Below are 16863 nucleotides of genomic sequence, written 5' to 3' on the forward strand. Positions count from 1 at the left end.
TTAAGTACTTAATTTATCGACCCCGAAAGATGAAAGGCAAAGTCGACCTTGGCGGAATTTGAACTCAGAACGTAATGGCAGACGAAATACCGCTAAACATTTCGCCCGGTGTGCTAACGATTCTGCCAGCTCACTGCCTTAAATAATAATAATAATAATAATAATAATAAAATAATAATAATAATAATAAAATAATAATAATAATAATAAAATAATAATAATAATAATAATAAAAAAAAAATAATAATAATAATAATAATATCGTGGACAGCAAACATAGTACCAGGTGTTCTTCAAACATAAACAGGGCCTGTTGGTTTAGCAAGATAGGAAGACTATTTCAAAGTAACTACCATAGAATTCCTACACTGAATAGAACAGAATAAAATGGAATGGAATGGAATGGAACAGAACACAAAAGAATGGAATTCCTTTATTCTTAATTATAGGAGCTTCTGGATATGAAGCGAAGTTTTGTCATGATAGAGATGTCTTGGATTACTAAAGATAGACACACGGACAATGTGAATGTGTTTATGGGAAGGAAAATAATACATAACTTGATACAGAGTCTTTAAGTTGAATATAATGTAAGCATATGTGTGTGTGTGTGGGGGGGTGATGCGGGGAGAGGGGTGTTTGTGGAAGTGTGAGCATTTGGGATTGCATGTGTGCATGTTTATAGATGCGTGTGTGTGTGTGTATTAGTAAATGTATTTCTTGTTTTTTTTTAATGTATGTGTGTGTTTGTGAATGTATGTGTTTGTGAATGCATGTGTGTGTGTGTGTGTGTGTGTTTGTGAATACCTGTGTGTGTGTGTGTGTGTGTGTGTGTTGTGAACGTGTGTGTATGTGAATGTGTGTGTGTGTGTGTGTAAATGTGTGTGTGTATGTGAATGCATGTGTGTGTATGTGAATGTGTGTATGTGAATGTATGTGTGCGTGAATGCGTATGTGTTTGTGAATGTGTGTGCATGTGAATGTGTGTGTGTGTATGTGTGTGTGTGTAAGTGTGAATGTGTGTGTGTGTATGTGAATATGTGTGTGTATGCAGGTGTGTGCATCTGAGTGCCTATGTGTGTATGTGAATGTGTGTGAATGTGTGTGTGTGTGGTTGTGAATGCCTATGTGTATTTATGAATACCTGTGTATTTGTAAATGTGTGTCTGTATGAGAATGCCTATGTGTATTTGTGAATACGTGGGCATGTGTTCACGAGTGTGGCCAAACTTGCATGTGCATGTTTGTGAGGGCATGCTTACGAGTGTGTGTGTGTGTGTGTGTGTGTTGTGTGTGTGTGTGTGTGCGAATGCAGTGTTTGTATATTTCTGAATTGTGTGTGTTTGTGAGTGCCTGTGTGTGTGTGTTATCTATGCCCACTGCTTCCTCATACCCACATATCTTAAGTTTATTATTCACAAACACGGGCCATTTTCTCCAGCCAAGCTCACCACAGACGCCATCAGCAGTTCTCAGATACCAGGAATACCATAGGAGCACACTGGTGAATGTTATCAGGTAATCTCTAGATCAGCTCTGATGATGGAGCAGACCAATGATCAAAGGCATTCCAGCTCTGACCATCCAGCCTGTTGAAGGAAAATTTGAACACTACTTTGTTTAATGCAATGCACCCACTATTAAGACAGCTGAAGTGTGAGTTGAGGGAAATTGTGCTGCTATTTCTAGCAGGTTGTGTAACTACATAGAACCACATGTCTTTTTGTTTTTATTTGTTTCAGTTATTAGAATGCAGCCATGCTGGAGCACAGCATTTAGGAATTTTAGTCAAATGAATTAACCCCAGTAATTTCTTCTTTTTAAGCCTGGTATGTATTCGATTGGTCAATGTTTTGCTGAACTGCTAGGTTACAGGGATGTAAATACACCAACACCGGTTATCAAACAATGGTAGAACACATACACAAACATATCTATCTATCTACCTACTTACTGACCAACCTATCTACCTACCTACCTACTGACCTATCTATCTGTGTATCTATCTATCTATCTACCTACCTATCTACCTACCTACCTACCTATCTACCTACTTACTTACTGACCGACCCATCTATCTATCTCCCTACCTACTTACCGACCAACATATATATCTATTTATCTGTCTGATAAAGAAGCTTGAGAGGCGGTTGGATGGAACTTACACTCGCCTCCTTATGAGAGCTCAAAATCTCCCGTAGAAGCATCATCCAACCAAAGTACAAATATATAGGAAATTACCACCTGTATCATCTCTTGTGAAAGGTAGAATAGTCCAGTTTGCTGGACATTGTTGTAGAGCTGAAAATGAGGTAATTTCTACTCTTCTCCTCTGGAAGCCATCTGCTCGCGGTACCAGAGGGCGCACACTCTCCTACCCTGATGTAATCTCCAGGGATACAGGCATCCAGCAACAGGACCTCCGTAATGCTATGATGGACTGTGAAGTCTGGCGTAACATAGTAAATTCCATTGTCTCGACCACAGTCGAACAAGGATGATGATGATGATCTATCTACCTATCTATCTACCTACCTACTTACTGACCGACCTATCTACCTATCCATCCATTCATTCGTCTATATATTAAAGTTAGATTAGGCCGATTTATGGCATTACTGCAGGCTTCACGTCCATAAAGGGCTGAGCTTTATGGCATATGGCCCTTTATGGACATGAAACCTAAGGTAATGCCATAAACCAGCCTTACCTAACTTTCATATATACTGCTCTATAACTTAGAGTATGTTTCTTTTTCAGATTTATGTTTATACAGACAATATACATCATCATCATCATCATAGTTTAACATCCGCTTTCCATGCTGCTATGGGTGGGACGGCTTGACTGAGGTCTGGAGAGCCAGTGGCTGCACCAGGCTCCAATCTGATCTGGCAACAGTTCTACAGCTGGATGCCCATATCAAATTTGCAGGCATGGTGGGGTCAAATTTTAGTAGCTGTTGGCTGGTGCATTTGGCCAAAGACAATCAGACACCGTTTGTCACTAAATTTGAAATCACGATATCAAATTAATCAGCATTACTTTTGATGACCTAAAACAGGTAAGATGATATTATTGTTCACTAAAATTTTTCCCAATCATGCCCGTATTAATTTTGTGACTATTCCGTGGCATAGAAGTATCTCTGACTTCTATTCTTAGCGATGCAAGTGTTCATGTACTACTCGTGTGTGCGAGTGTATATATATATATACATTAATTTGCTTGTACAGTTTGTATTTGTTGCCACTAGTGATAACATTTTTAATACTACTATCGCTCTCATACTTCATCAAAATAAGCCACAAGAATGACTCGGGTAATTTGGTACGATCGTTTCGTACTACATCATTTTATTAAAAGTTGTAAGTATTACAACAGATTTAAGATGCTGAGTACTCATCACCCAATTATAGAGGTTTTCCATTAATACAAATATATATATATATATATATATATATAGGCGCAGGAGTGGGTGTGTCGTATGTAGCTTGCTTACTAACCACATGGTCCCAGGTTCAGTCCCACTGTGTGGCACCTCGGGCAAGTGTCTTCTACTATAGCCTCAGGCCAACCAAAGCCTTGTGAGTGGATTTGGTAGACGGAAACTGAAAGAAACCCATCAAATATATATATATATGTGTGTGTGTATGTGTGTGTTTGTCCCCCCAATATTGCTTGACAATCGATGCTTGTGTGTTTACATCCCCGTAACTTAGCAGTTCGGTAAGGAAGACCGACAGAATAAGTACTACGCTTACAAAGAATAAGATCTGGAGTCGATTTGCTTGACTAAAGGTGGTGCTCCAGCATGGCTGCAGTGAAATGACAGAAACAAGTAAAAGAATAAAAGAAGATATACAACAGGCTTCTTTCAGTTTCCGTCAACAAAATACACTCAAAAGGGACCACAGAAAAAGATGCTCACCCGAGGTGCATTATCCTAGGATTGAACTCAAGCCCTCACAGTTGGAAAGCAAGCTTCTTAATCCACACCTGTTCCTTACATAAGTATTTGATAAGGCCTCGTGCTTATTGGCTGCAGCATCACAACACACTCCTGTACATGTTCGTTAACGGACTCGAAACCAGGTGTTTGTTTATCTCCAGCTCGTTTGCACTAACGAATGTGTGCAGGTACATTTCATCACTGGGTACCGTTTATTGGCGCTGTCGCCGTGTTTAATGCAGCTATGCATCTGCAGAGGCGTGCAGTTTGACGTCCATGCTGACATGTTGTTAGTGAAGCCCCCTGCAGTGTTACACTGTGTTAAGCTTCCTTCTTCTATATTAAGAGCAAGCGTGGGTGGGGGGCATGCATGGCATGAGTTTTGGTACTAAAACATATGGCAGGAAAAGTAACAAGATATATAAATAAATACACACACATATATATACACACACATATACTCTCTTATTTGCTTCAGCCATTTGACTGTGGCCATGCTGGAGCACCGCCTTTAGTCGAGCAAATCGACCCCAGGACTTATTCTTTGTAAGCCTAGTACTTATTCTATGGGTCTCTTTTGCCGAACCGCTAAGTGACGGCGACGTAAACCCACCAGCATCGGTTGTCAAGCGATGTTGGGGGGAAAAACACAGACACACACACACACACACACGACAGGCTTCTTTCAGTTTCCGTCTACCAAATCCACTCACAAGGCTTTGGTCGGCCCGAGGCTATAGTAGAAGACACTTGCCCAAGATGCCACGGAGTGGGACTGAACCCGGAACCGTGTGGTTGGTAAGCAAGCTACTTACCACACAGCCACTCCTGCACATGTTGGACCTATTTTCGTACATATGCAGACACCATTTGAAACAATGGTGTCCCATGTTTATGTCCTTCGGTGACTTAGTGGTTCAACCAAAAGATTGATAAAATCAGCACCAGACTTAATATGATCGACTTAAAATCCTTGAAGGAGGTCCGCAGCATGGCCTGAGTCCACTGACAGAAATGAATAAAAGATGACCTTATCATATGATTGGATGATTAACTGATTAACTATCAAAAGAAAACGGACTCAATACATTTGGAATGTAGACTAAGTTTGTTTTGTTAAGAACCACAATACCTTATGCTTTTGTGTGATTCGCCACCTGTGTACCTCTTTGGAGATATACATCTAAAGGTAATGTCAATAGCGAAATGTGGTTACAACACCAATATATTGTTCTTCAAAGCCATAATTCTGAAAAGCTAAGTGAACAGTGAAATGTGATAGCAACACATACCATATTGTTTACTCAGATATTGTTCTTCAAAAGAAGATATACATCTGAAATGTGCACAAGCTTGGCAGTGACAATGCGACCAAGAAATTTGCTTTGTAAACATGTGGTTTTGGGTTATGCCTTACTGTGAGACACCGTGGGCTAGTACAATCCTATATTTAAGTGATGAGGAATTATGTGCATTGCTAAACGATGATGATGATGATGATTTACATTTGATGGATATTTTTCTTCATCTTGTTTGTTGTTAACAACGTTTCAGCTGATATACCCTCCAGCCTTCATCAGGTGTCTTGGGGAAATTTTGAACCTGGGTTCTCATTCCTAAGGTATTTTTTGATACAGTTCTATATTTAAGAGATGAGGAATTTAAGTACATTATTTACATTTGATGAATATTTGTCCTCATCTTGTTTGTTGGTAACACAACGTTTCAGAGATATACCCTCCAGCCTTCATCAGGTGTCTTGGGGAAATTTTGAACCTGGGTTCTCATTCCTAAGGTTTTTTTCAATGTTGTTGTTATTATTATTATTATTATTATCATTATTCAGGTCACTGCTTGGAATCGAACACAGAACCTTGGGGTTACTAGCCTGCGCTCGTAACCAAGACACCTGATGAAGGCTGGAGGGTATATCAGGTGAAACGCTGTGTTAACAACAAACAAGAAGAGGACAAATATCCGTTAAATGTGTGTGTGTGTGCGTGCATATATACATATATATATGCACACACACACACACACACACATACAAATATATATATATATGCAGCAGGCACGTGCCATCAGTAATAGCTCAAGGTAGGTAGTTGGTGACCTTTATTTAGTAAAAGACACAAAAATAAGCGAAACACAGGTGGACGACTGAGCTGAAGGCAGATTTACTTCTGCCTTTATAGTGCTTAAAACAAACGGTGTTGTAGGAATGCACGCAGCATGTGTACCACAGCAGTATTACGTGTAGCTTTAATACTGAGATTGAAAGGCAGAGGCGAATTATGCCTACCTAATCTCTGAAAAAATACAATATTTTGCATTTTAACATAATCAGAGTAACCTTCATAATTTTATTGAATTAGGTGCATATTTTGCCATAAAAGGCAAATGTTGCTATCGATCTATTGTATTCAAGGTAGGCACTGCCGACCTTGCCTACCTAGGTGGCACATCCCTGATAAGCAGGCTTCTTTCAGTTTCTGCCTACCAAATCCACTAACATGGCTTTGGTTGGTCTGACGCCATAGTAGAAGACACTTGTCCAAGGTGCCATGCAGTGGAATTGAACCCGCAATGATGTGGTCGTTGGGAAGCAAACTTCTTAGATGAACGGAAAATGAAATCACTTGGTGAGAGTTAGCAACAGGAAGAGCATCCTGCCGTAGAAATTCTCCTTCGGCAAATCCTACCCGACTTCTGCAAGCATGGGAAAATATGCAAGACATTAAAGCAATGAAGATGATGATGATAATGACGATGGTGATGATGATGACGACATGGCGATGATGATGATGATGATTACGTGACTAATGAAATGCAACGGTAACACTTGTGGTTCTAAATTTGTTCTTGAGAAAAGATAGATATCTGTAGAAAGCTATGCGGATAGCGAAATGCGACAGTGACATGTGAGATATTTCTGTTCTAAGACATAACTCTAAGAAAGAAAGAAAGAAAGAAAGAAGAAAGAAGAAAGAAGAAGAAGGAGAAAGAAAAAAACGCGGAGAAAAGGAATTCCAACACCTACAATTATTGTTCTTCAAAGACATTGTATCGCTGCAAAACTGTGTGAAAAGTGAAATGAAACACAATAGCTACATGTGAGACAAAGTTCTTGATAATCTATATACATGTGTGTGTGTGTGTGTGTGAGTGTGGGCGGGTGGGTATGTAAGTGTGTATGTGTGGTGTGAGTATGTGCGTGTATCATCACGTGTGTGCGTGTGTGTGTATAGATATAAGTGTGTGTATGTACATGCGTGATGTTGGTATATGAAAATTAAACAAATATTGATATATCATATGTGTGCGTGTCTATGCATGTGTGTGTTTCTCTCTGTGTGTGTGTGTGTTGTGTGTGTGTGTGTGCGCACCTATAAAATCCTAAATAGATGGGTATGTAAAATGAGCAAAACACTTTAACACATCATTAAACACACACACATGTACATACAAACATATATATATATATATACACACACACACACACATATATATATATACACACACACACACACACACACATATACACACATATATACATAAACATATATCTATATTCTTCATATCTAACTTTCATTAGATTTAAACTAAAAGAAGCAAAATATAAAATAAAAAAAACAACAAAAAGGAAACAGTTTACAAACTACATTTGCATATATTTGCACTCTTTTTAAGACTACAACATGAACAACAGCAACACAACAACAAACAATTCACAGCCCACAAACACGAACATTCTTTTTTTACTTTTCCTTTATATATTTCACAATCATCATCATCACCATCATCATCACCATCATCATCATCATCACCAGCATCATCACCAGCATCATCATCATCACCAGCATCATCACCAGCATCATCACCAGCATCATCAACAGCATCATCAACAGTCACGATTGCCATTATCACTGCCACCACCACCATCATCATCGTGACCATCACCATCACTATCATCAACATTGTCATCATTGCCATCACCATCACCATCACTACGATCATCGGCAACATCATCACCATCATTGCCACCACCATCTTCAGTAACATCATCACCATCATTGCCATCACCATTGCTACCACCACGACCACCACCACCATTGTGGCCATTGCCATCACCACCACCACTGTCATCATTGCCACCATCACGACGACGACCACCACCACCACAAACTACCACCACAACATCAACAACAATTACTATTATCTCCTTTTTCACCCTTTTGGTAATATCACAACAATACTTCTAAAAGTACAAATTTTAAGTGTGGCACATTGAAACAGAAAAGAGGGGGGAAGAAAAAAAAACAAAACAAAACAAAATAAAATAAAATAAAATAAAATAAAATAAAAAAACAAAACAAAAGCTAAACGAACACAGAGCAAAATACACCCAAGATATGTTAACGAACATATATGAAAGCATGCATATGGTGCAAAATATATCTTGTTCTGACTAGAATTTCATATTGTTTTCCAAAAAAGACATTTTTGGTGAAAATACTTTGGCGATTCTCTTTGTTGCGATTTTTGCTTTATTTCTTAAGAAAACTTAAACACACCGTGCCCCCCCCCCACACCCCACTCACCCCGCAAAAAATAAAATAAAATAAGATAAGATAATAAACAATAAGGAAACAAAAAAAAAAAACAAAGAATTTTCTATTGATTTTTGGTAACATCAAGATTACGATAACAGTTTTGTAAAAGAATATAGGTTTTTTTAATGTTTTTGTACTTATACCAAGCTGTAGTAATAAGGAGATCAAAAACAATGATGAATGTAATACGTATATGTGTGTGTATGGGTATATATGTATGGATACATCACATCAAAAAGGCATACTTAAGTAATTTCATATATATATATATATATATATATATATATATATACACACATGTATGTATGCATATGTATATATACATATGTATATATGCATATACGTACATATACATATGTATATATGCATATACATACATATACCTATATATATATATATATATATGCACATATACATATGTATATATACATTTATATACATACATATGTATATATACATACATATACTTATATATACATACATATACTTATATATACATATATATATACATACATATACTTATATATACATATATATACATACATATACTTATATATACATATATATACATACATATACTTATATATACATATACATACATAAATAAACATACATACATACACACACACACACACATATATATATATACACACACACCACCGAAATGCATATATATCTATATAGTACACACGCACATGCTTCCTCCCTCCCACTCATTACCTAACAAATACTTTATTACAGAATGTATTATATATACGTATAGATATATATATACATACATATACGCACACACGCACACACATATACACAAATACACAACGTGTATGTATGTGTTTTATATAAAGATTTACATGGGCACATACACAAATACACGAAAGTATACATCCGTTTTATCATATATATATATATATATATATATATATATATATATATATACCAAGTATTCATAAACACCAATTTGGTACTGAAAAAGAATAATTTCATTTTCATTTCTCTCTCACGCCCACACGATGCTTCTGACATGCATATAATATCTATATATGAAGCTAAGATCCCACCAGGGGTTTCAAGACATGAAACTCTACAGAAATGGCAAAAAAAATAAAATAAAATAAAATTTAAAAAAACTGAAACTTACTTCAAATTCACCGATGAGCCTCCCTAATTTCCCACGTACTCCAGCTTCTTCAAAAACCTCACGCTCCGCAGCTATTGCTGGTGGCTCCGAGGGTTCAATACCCCCTCCAGGTACAATCCATCGATCTTTATATCTGCTACTCGATACTAGTAAGATCTGAAAAGACAAGAAACGATGTGGTGAGGATTAAAATGTAAGAAGCGTGTGTGTGTGTGTGTGTGTGTGTGTCTGTGTATGTGTGTGTTAAACTTATTGTTTAACCAAATTAAACAAACAATCAATTAATTAACAGGATATTTAACTAATTGACTAACGATAAAGAAATGAAACTGAACAAGTGCATATGTTAATGGTATTGGCAAAATGACTCTACCTAGATGCAACAAAATTGGTTTCAACAAAACAAATTCTTGCAAATCAGATACAACAACGAAGTATATACAATATCAAAGGATTAGGGAGAGAATAAGGCACTTAAATGATAGGCACCAGATGGGGTCAAGTTAACTTGTAAACAGCACCTTTAGTCAAATAAATATCATGGGTAACGAAGTACATTCAGAGAAAAATTCAGGTTATGTATACAGAGAATTTAACCCTTATGGGTATTTTAAAAGCCTAAGGGCTAATCCAAAAGTGAATATTGTGTTGGTTGTGTGGTATTTAGTATACTCCAGAATGTCTGACAAGGTTGTGATGAACCCACATGAGTATTTTAATAGCTTAAGGGCTAATCCAAAAGAGTATATTGTATTGGTTGCATGGTATTTAGTATACTCCAGAATGTCTGACAAGGTTGTGATGAACCCACATGAGTATTTTAATAGCTTAAGGGCTAATCCAAAAGAGTATATTGTATTGGTTGCATGGTATTTAGTATATTCCAGAATGTCTGACAAGGTTGGAATTCCAGTGAGGTGTATTTTGAACAAATAGAATAAATAGTAAACAATGGATAAGTGTCACTTCTTTACAGCTGTTTCTCAGTGATTTTTTAATAAATTAATAAGTATATTATGATGTAGTGTACTTATTAATCTACTAAAGAAATCCTTTGGCAACAGATGTAATGAAGCGATGTGTATCCGCTGTTTGTTATTTATTTGTTATATATATACATATATATATAAAGGTAATCTTAATCTCAAACTCAATGTGGAAGTTGTGTAAAAACACAGAATATTGTGTTTGAAGAGAACTGTGGAAAATGAACCCCTGTTCGAAGGCTTCTGACACTGCGAAACAGCTAGAAGTTAGTCCAAGAACGTGTGTTACATATCTGCCATAAGCTTGGGTATTATGGACGAGCAGCTAGAAGAAAACCTCTCCTTCAACCAATTAATATCAAATAAAAGATTCTGAAAATTAAAGGTGTTTATTTACTTCCTGTATGTGTGTGTGTGTGTGTATATATATATATATATATATAGTTAATCCAAACAAGAAAGCACAAAAAAACACAACAATGCGAGGATGTGGAACAAATATAGTATTATTGGACGCTCAGGAAAGAAGGAGGGTTTAATGTTTCGAGCGGAGCTCTTTGTCGGAAACATAGGAGAAGGAAAGATCCAGAGAAGGGAAGACAGAGGGAAAAAAATCGCCAACGGTACACACGCAGTCACATTATATATATATGATGGGCTTCTTTCAGTTTCTGTCTACCAAATACCCTAACAATGCTTTAGGTGGCCCAAGGCTATAGTAGAAAGTACTTGTCCAAAGTTCCACAAAGTGAGACTGAACCCAAGACCTCAAGACAACATGATTGTGAAATGAGCTTCTCAGCCACACGGCCACACCTGCAACAAATGACTGGAATTCCGACGTCCAATCATAACAAGGTGTGGTACGATGCTGTGCAAAAGACTCAAATTCTTGTCCAAAAAATAAAAAGCAACAACAAAACAAAAATCACACACACACATATAAAAAAAACAGAAATTTAAAAAAATGAGGTTAATAGTTTCTTTGTGCGTTAAATATAAATTATTATTGCAAGACGTCTTCTGAGAGATATGCAAACATAATTGAAATGCAATATTTACACAAGCGCACCATTGTGCACACATCGGTAGAACTTTGCAATGCATGTTAGAAATCTTGAAACATAACTGGCATAATATAGGTCTGATTTATACCCTGACCAGCATCGAGGAGAATAAAAGTGTCTTTGAAAACAGAAGTGAATGAGGAAGCTCTCGAAAGACAGGCACTCAGAAATTGCTAACCAACCGACAAGCGAGAGGAGAGAGAGAGAAGAAATAGATAAAGAAGAATTTAATATATAATTTATTAGCGAAGTCAAATAGCTTGGGTATACATAATAGAAAATATGATGGACATGTACAGACACTAGAAATGTATGTGTGTTAGATAAAGAATATGTGTCGGGGGGGGGGGATAAAAAGAGGGGATAGAGAGGAATGATAGAGAGAGGGGGTTGATAGAAAGAGAGAGGGTGATAGAAAGAGAGAGGGTGATAGAGAGAGAGAGTGATAGAAAGAGGGTGATAGAGAGAGAGGGTGAGAGGGAGGGGTGATAGAGAGAGGGTGATAGAAAGAAGGGGATAGAGAGGGGTGATAGAAAGAGAGAGGGGTGATAGAGAGAAGATGATAGAAAGAAGGGGATAGAGAGGGGTGATAGAAAGAGAGAGGGTGATAGAAAGAGAGAGGGGTGATAGAAAGAGGGAGGGTGATAGAGAGGGGTGATACAGGAGGGGATAAAGAGAAAGGAATAGAGAAGGAAGAGGGGGAAGGAGGAGGGAGGGATGGAAGAGGGGTTTGACAGTAAGGTGGAGTTGAGAAAGTGAGGGGGTTAGAGGTAAAGGGAGAGAAACGAGAGAAGGGAAAGGAGAAAGAGAAAAAGGGTGAACAAGTGAGTGGGAGAGGAAGAGAAGAGGACAAGAAATGAAGAAGAGAGAAGGGAAGAGAGTATCAGAGGGAGAGTGAGAGAATGGGCGACAGAGACAGAGAGAGCAAGAGAGAGGAAGAGAGAAGGTAGTAATTCTTCAGTAGAATCAATATGGCATATATATACAGACAATATGTGACAAGGTAGGAACTCTAAATTACAGGTGTCTGGGCTGGGCTCTCTGTCGGTTATAACACCAAATTGTTCCAGGTGATTCACTGAATGGAACAGCCTGCTTGTGATATTAAACATACAAGTGAGCTGAGCACTCCACAGACACGTGTACCCTTAATGTAGTTCTCAGAAAGATTCAGGGGTAGATAAAATAAAGTGTCTTGCTCAAGGACACAACACAACATGCTACCCAGAATTGAACTCTTTTACTGAAACTGGCTCTGGCTCTGAGTACAAATGTTTGTTTTCATAAGTTTTGAACAAAAATCTTCCACCAAACCTTAGTCACAATTTATGTTCCTAACCCTAGATGAATGGTAACTAAGTTAGCTTATTAAATTCTTTGTTATATTTAAAATTAATTGAAAGAAACACAGAGCATCTCAATAAAAACACGGTAATGAAAGGGTTAAAAAACTAAACTGTAAAAGGCACACAACCATAACGAGTGGAGGTGCATGCACACACACACACTCTTTTACTCTTTTACTTGTTTCAGTCATTTGCCTGTGGCCATGCTGGAGCACCGCCTTTAGTCGAGCAAATCAACCCCGGGACTTATTCTTTGTAAGCCCAGTACTTATTCTATCGGTCTCTTTTGCCGAACCGCTAAGTTACGGGGACATAAACACACCAGCATCGGTTGTCAAGCAATGCTAGGGGGACAAACACAGACACACAAACACACATACATATATATATATATATACATATATACGACAGGCTTCTTTCAGTTTCCGTCTACCAAATCCACTCACAAGGCATTGGTCGGCCCGGGGCTATAGCAGAAGACACTTGCCCAAGGTGACACGCAGTGGGACTGAACCCGGAACCATGTGGTTGGTAAGCAAGCTACTTACCACACAGCAACTCCTGCGCCTACACAAACACAAATCTAAGTTGATTAACGTACAGTCTTGTAAAATGACATATAAACAACTTATACTGTAAAGAGAGCCAAGTTTTGGTCTTTTTTTTTGGCCATAGTTTGGACCATAATTGGTCTGTCTGATGATTTTCCATACAGTTCCAGTTTGTCCAATTTTGTTCAGAAGTCTTGGGGCTGATACAAGGATATGGCAGGATTCATTTGCATCTGAGACTTATGAAGTGAATTTACCCAATCTGTTTGGTAATGTCCACATTCATATGCACAGGTGCTCTGGCAGGGTCATAAACACAAGCATATGATGAATGCACATATACACATACACACACGCAATGTGCACACTCACATACAACACATACACACAATATGCATGATCACACACATACACACACACACACACAGAGCAAACATTCGCACAGTAAATATGCACAAATAGCAAACACACGCATGAAGTGCATGCTCATGGATGCATGCAGATACACACAAAGTGCACACTCTCACACACATACTCTCACATGCACACACACATACACACAATGTGCACACACTCTCACACACATACTCTCACATGCACACACACACGTACACACAATGTGCACACACTCTCACACACATACTCTCACATGCACACACACATACACACAATGTGCACACACTCTCACACACATACTCTCACATGCACACACACATACACACAATGTGCACACACTCTCACACACATACTCTCACATGCACACACACATACACACAATGTGCACACACTCTCACACACATACTCTCACATGCACACACACGTACACACAATGTGCACACACTCACACAAACACACAAAGTGCACACTCACATGCACACAATGTGCACATGCTCACACACACACACAAAGTGCACACTCTCACATGCACACACACACACACACGCATACACGCAATGTGCACACGCTCACATTTCAAAGCGCACAACCCCCGCAATAGCATACACACACAGCCACATGCACACGTATGCACCACAAATCACCAAGAGAGAACCAGCAAGAAAAAAAATGGTTCCGAAGTCTGACAAGTACCAAACTGAATGTCAATGACGTCAAAGGCTGCGAAAATATTGTCAACAATTCTCTAACAAAAAAGCAAAAAAAAAACCCAAAAAGAAAACAAAAAAAACATGCTGTAAAACAACATGGAGGTATAAACCCAACCCCTCCTCACACACACACACACCTGTGTTGATTACAAATATATGTTGCCATAGTAACAACAGATAAGCATGGCAGTGTCACTGCAATTGGTATTTCTGACACCTCAGACTTGCGATAAATCCTACTTATGTAAATATTATTCTTGCTTTTTGGGTCTTTTAATTTACGCAATTTGTTTTTTTGTTTTTTTTGTGGGTACTCCTACATGTTCCAGTTCAAAGGGAGTAAATTCCTACAGGGGATTTAACGAGATTTATACACTAGGGGACACAGTACGACCCCATGAATCCAAAGATCTTGTTTACAGTGATCAAACAATGATAAACATACCATTAAGGCAGAAAGGTCGCCGAATCATTGGAAACCATTATATTATTATTATTATATTATTATTATTATTATTATTATTATATTATTATTATTATTATTATTATTATTATTATTACTATTATTATTAAGGTGGTGAGCTGGCAGAAACGTTAGCACACCGGGCGAAATGCTTAGCAGTATTTTGTCTATCTTCAGGTTCTGAGTTCAAATTCCGCCGAGGTTGACTTTGCCTTTCATTCTTTCGGAGTCGATTAAATAAGTACCAGTTACGCATTGGAGTCGATATAATTGACTTAATCCGTTTGTCTGTCCTTGTTTGTCCTCTCTATGTTTAGCCCCTTGTGGGTCGTAAAGAAATAGGTATTTCATTTATCGCTATGTTCTGAGTTCAAATTCCGCCGAGGTCGACTTTGTCTTTCATTCTTTCGGTAAATTAAAGTACCAGTGAAACACTGGGTCAATGAAATCGACTAGTTCCCCTACTTATACTTATCATCATCTTCATTATTATTTTTATCATAAACAGTAGTGTAGGAGTGGCTGTGTGGTAAGTAACTTGCTTATGAACCACATCGTTCCGAGTTTAGTCCTACTGCATGGCACCTTGGGCAAGTGTCTTCTACTATGTCGGGCCAACCAAAGCCTTGTGAGTGGATTTGGCAGACGGAAACTGAAAGAAGCCCATCGTATATATATATATATGTGTGTGTGAGTGTGTGTTTGTCTCCCCCACCATCGCTTGACAACCAATGTTGGTGTGTTCACATCCCCATAACTTAGCAGTTCGGCAAAAGAGACCGATAGAATGAGTACTAGGCTTACAAAGAATAAGTCCTGGGGGTCGATTTGCTCGACTAATGGTAGTGGCGCTCCATCACGGCCACAGTCAAATGACTGAAACAAGTAAAAGAGTAAGAGGATAAAAGCAGTGTGTGAAATCGTTTTGTTATAGAAATGTAGACTCCGTATAATAGTTGCCACCTACACACTTTCGTGAATTCACTGCTGTTAACCTAATTCCGCATCGACTCGTTTATCAACTCCACTGACTTACTCTTTAAAGTGAAATCAATACAAATTATACAAATGAAATAAAACGGAACTGGAAAACCCCTTCTGTTTGAAATAATAATGAAACAAAAAACAAAAAAAAAACGGAAAAACAAAACAGAATACATAATACAAGATTTAAAATAGAAATGATAAAAATTATGTTTATTTTAAGTCATGGGGAAATACCAGCTTGATTGACAGACCTCACCTGACTTCATGGCACACTTCTCAGGTAATAGAACAAAATTTGCTGAGGTGTTTCACGTGGAAAAAAGTCATGGCTAAATGGTTAAGGAACTTGCGTTGCAAACCCATGTAGCTAGAGGTCTAATCCCACTGCAAGTGATCTTGGGCAAAGTGTTTTTTATTTAGATCTGGACCAACCAATGCCTTGCAAGTGAATTTGGTAGATAGGAACTCTGTGGAATCCCATCTCGTGTGTATCTGTGTGTGTGTGTGTGTATGTGGTAGGGGTAGACCCAGGAAGACATGGGATGAGGTGAAGTATGATCCTCAAATGTTGGGCATCATAGAAGCAATGACCGAGACCTTTGACAGTTTATCGTGCATGAGAAGACCTGGCAAGCCAAATGAAATTGTAGTCAT

General features: G+C 38.1%; 1 protein-coding gene across 1 annotated transcript in view; it reads right to left on the minus strand.

Annotated features, from left to right (window-relative positions):
* LOC115222221 (diphosphoinositol polyphosphate phosphohydrolase 1-like) overlaps positions 1–16863 on the minus strand; it is a 303963-nt gene that overhangs the window by 138375 nt on the left and 148725 nt on the right. The window contains exon 2 of the mRNA XM_029792381.2: positions 9704–9859. Coding sequence (XP_029648241.1) covers positions 9704–9859 — 156 coding nt within the window. The remainder of the gene's footprint in view (positions 1–9703; positions 9860–16863) is intronic.

This window comes from Octopus sinensis, linkage group LG19 (assembly GCF_006345805.1).
Source record: "Octopus sinensis linkage group LG19, ASM634580v1, whole genome shotgun sequence".
Taxonomy (NCBI): domain Eukaryota; kingdom Metazoa; phylum Mollusca; class Cephalopoda; order Octopoda; family Octopodidae; genus Octopus; species Octopus sinensis.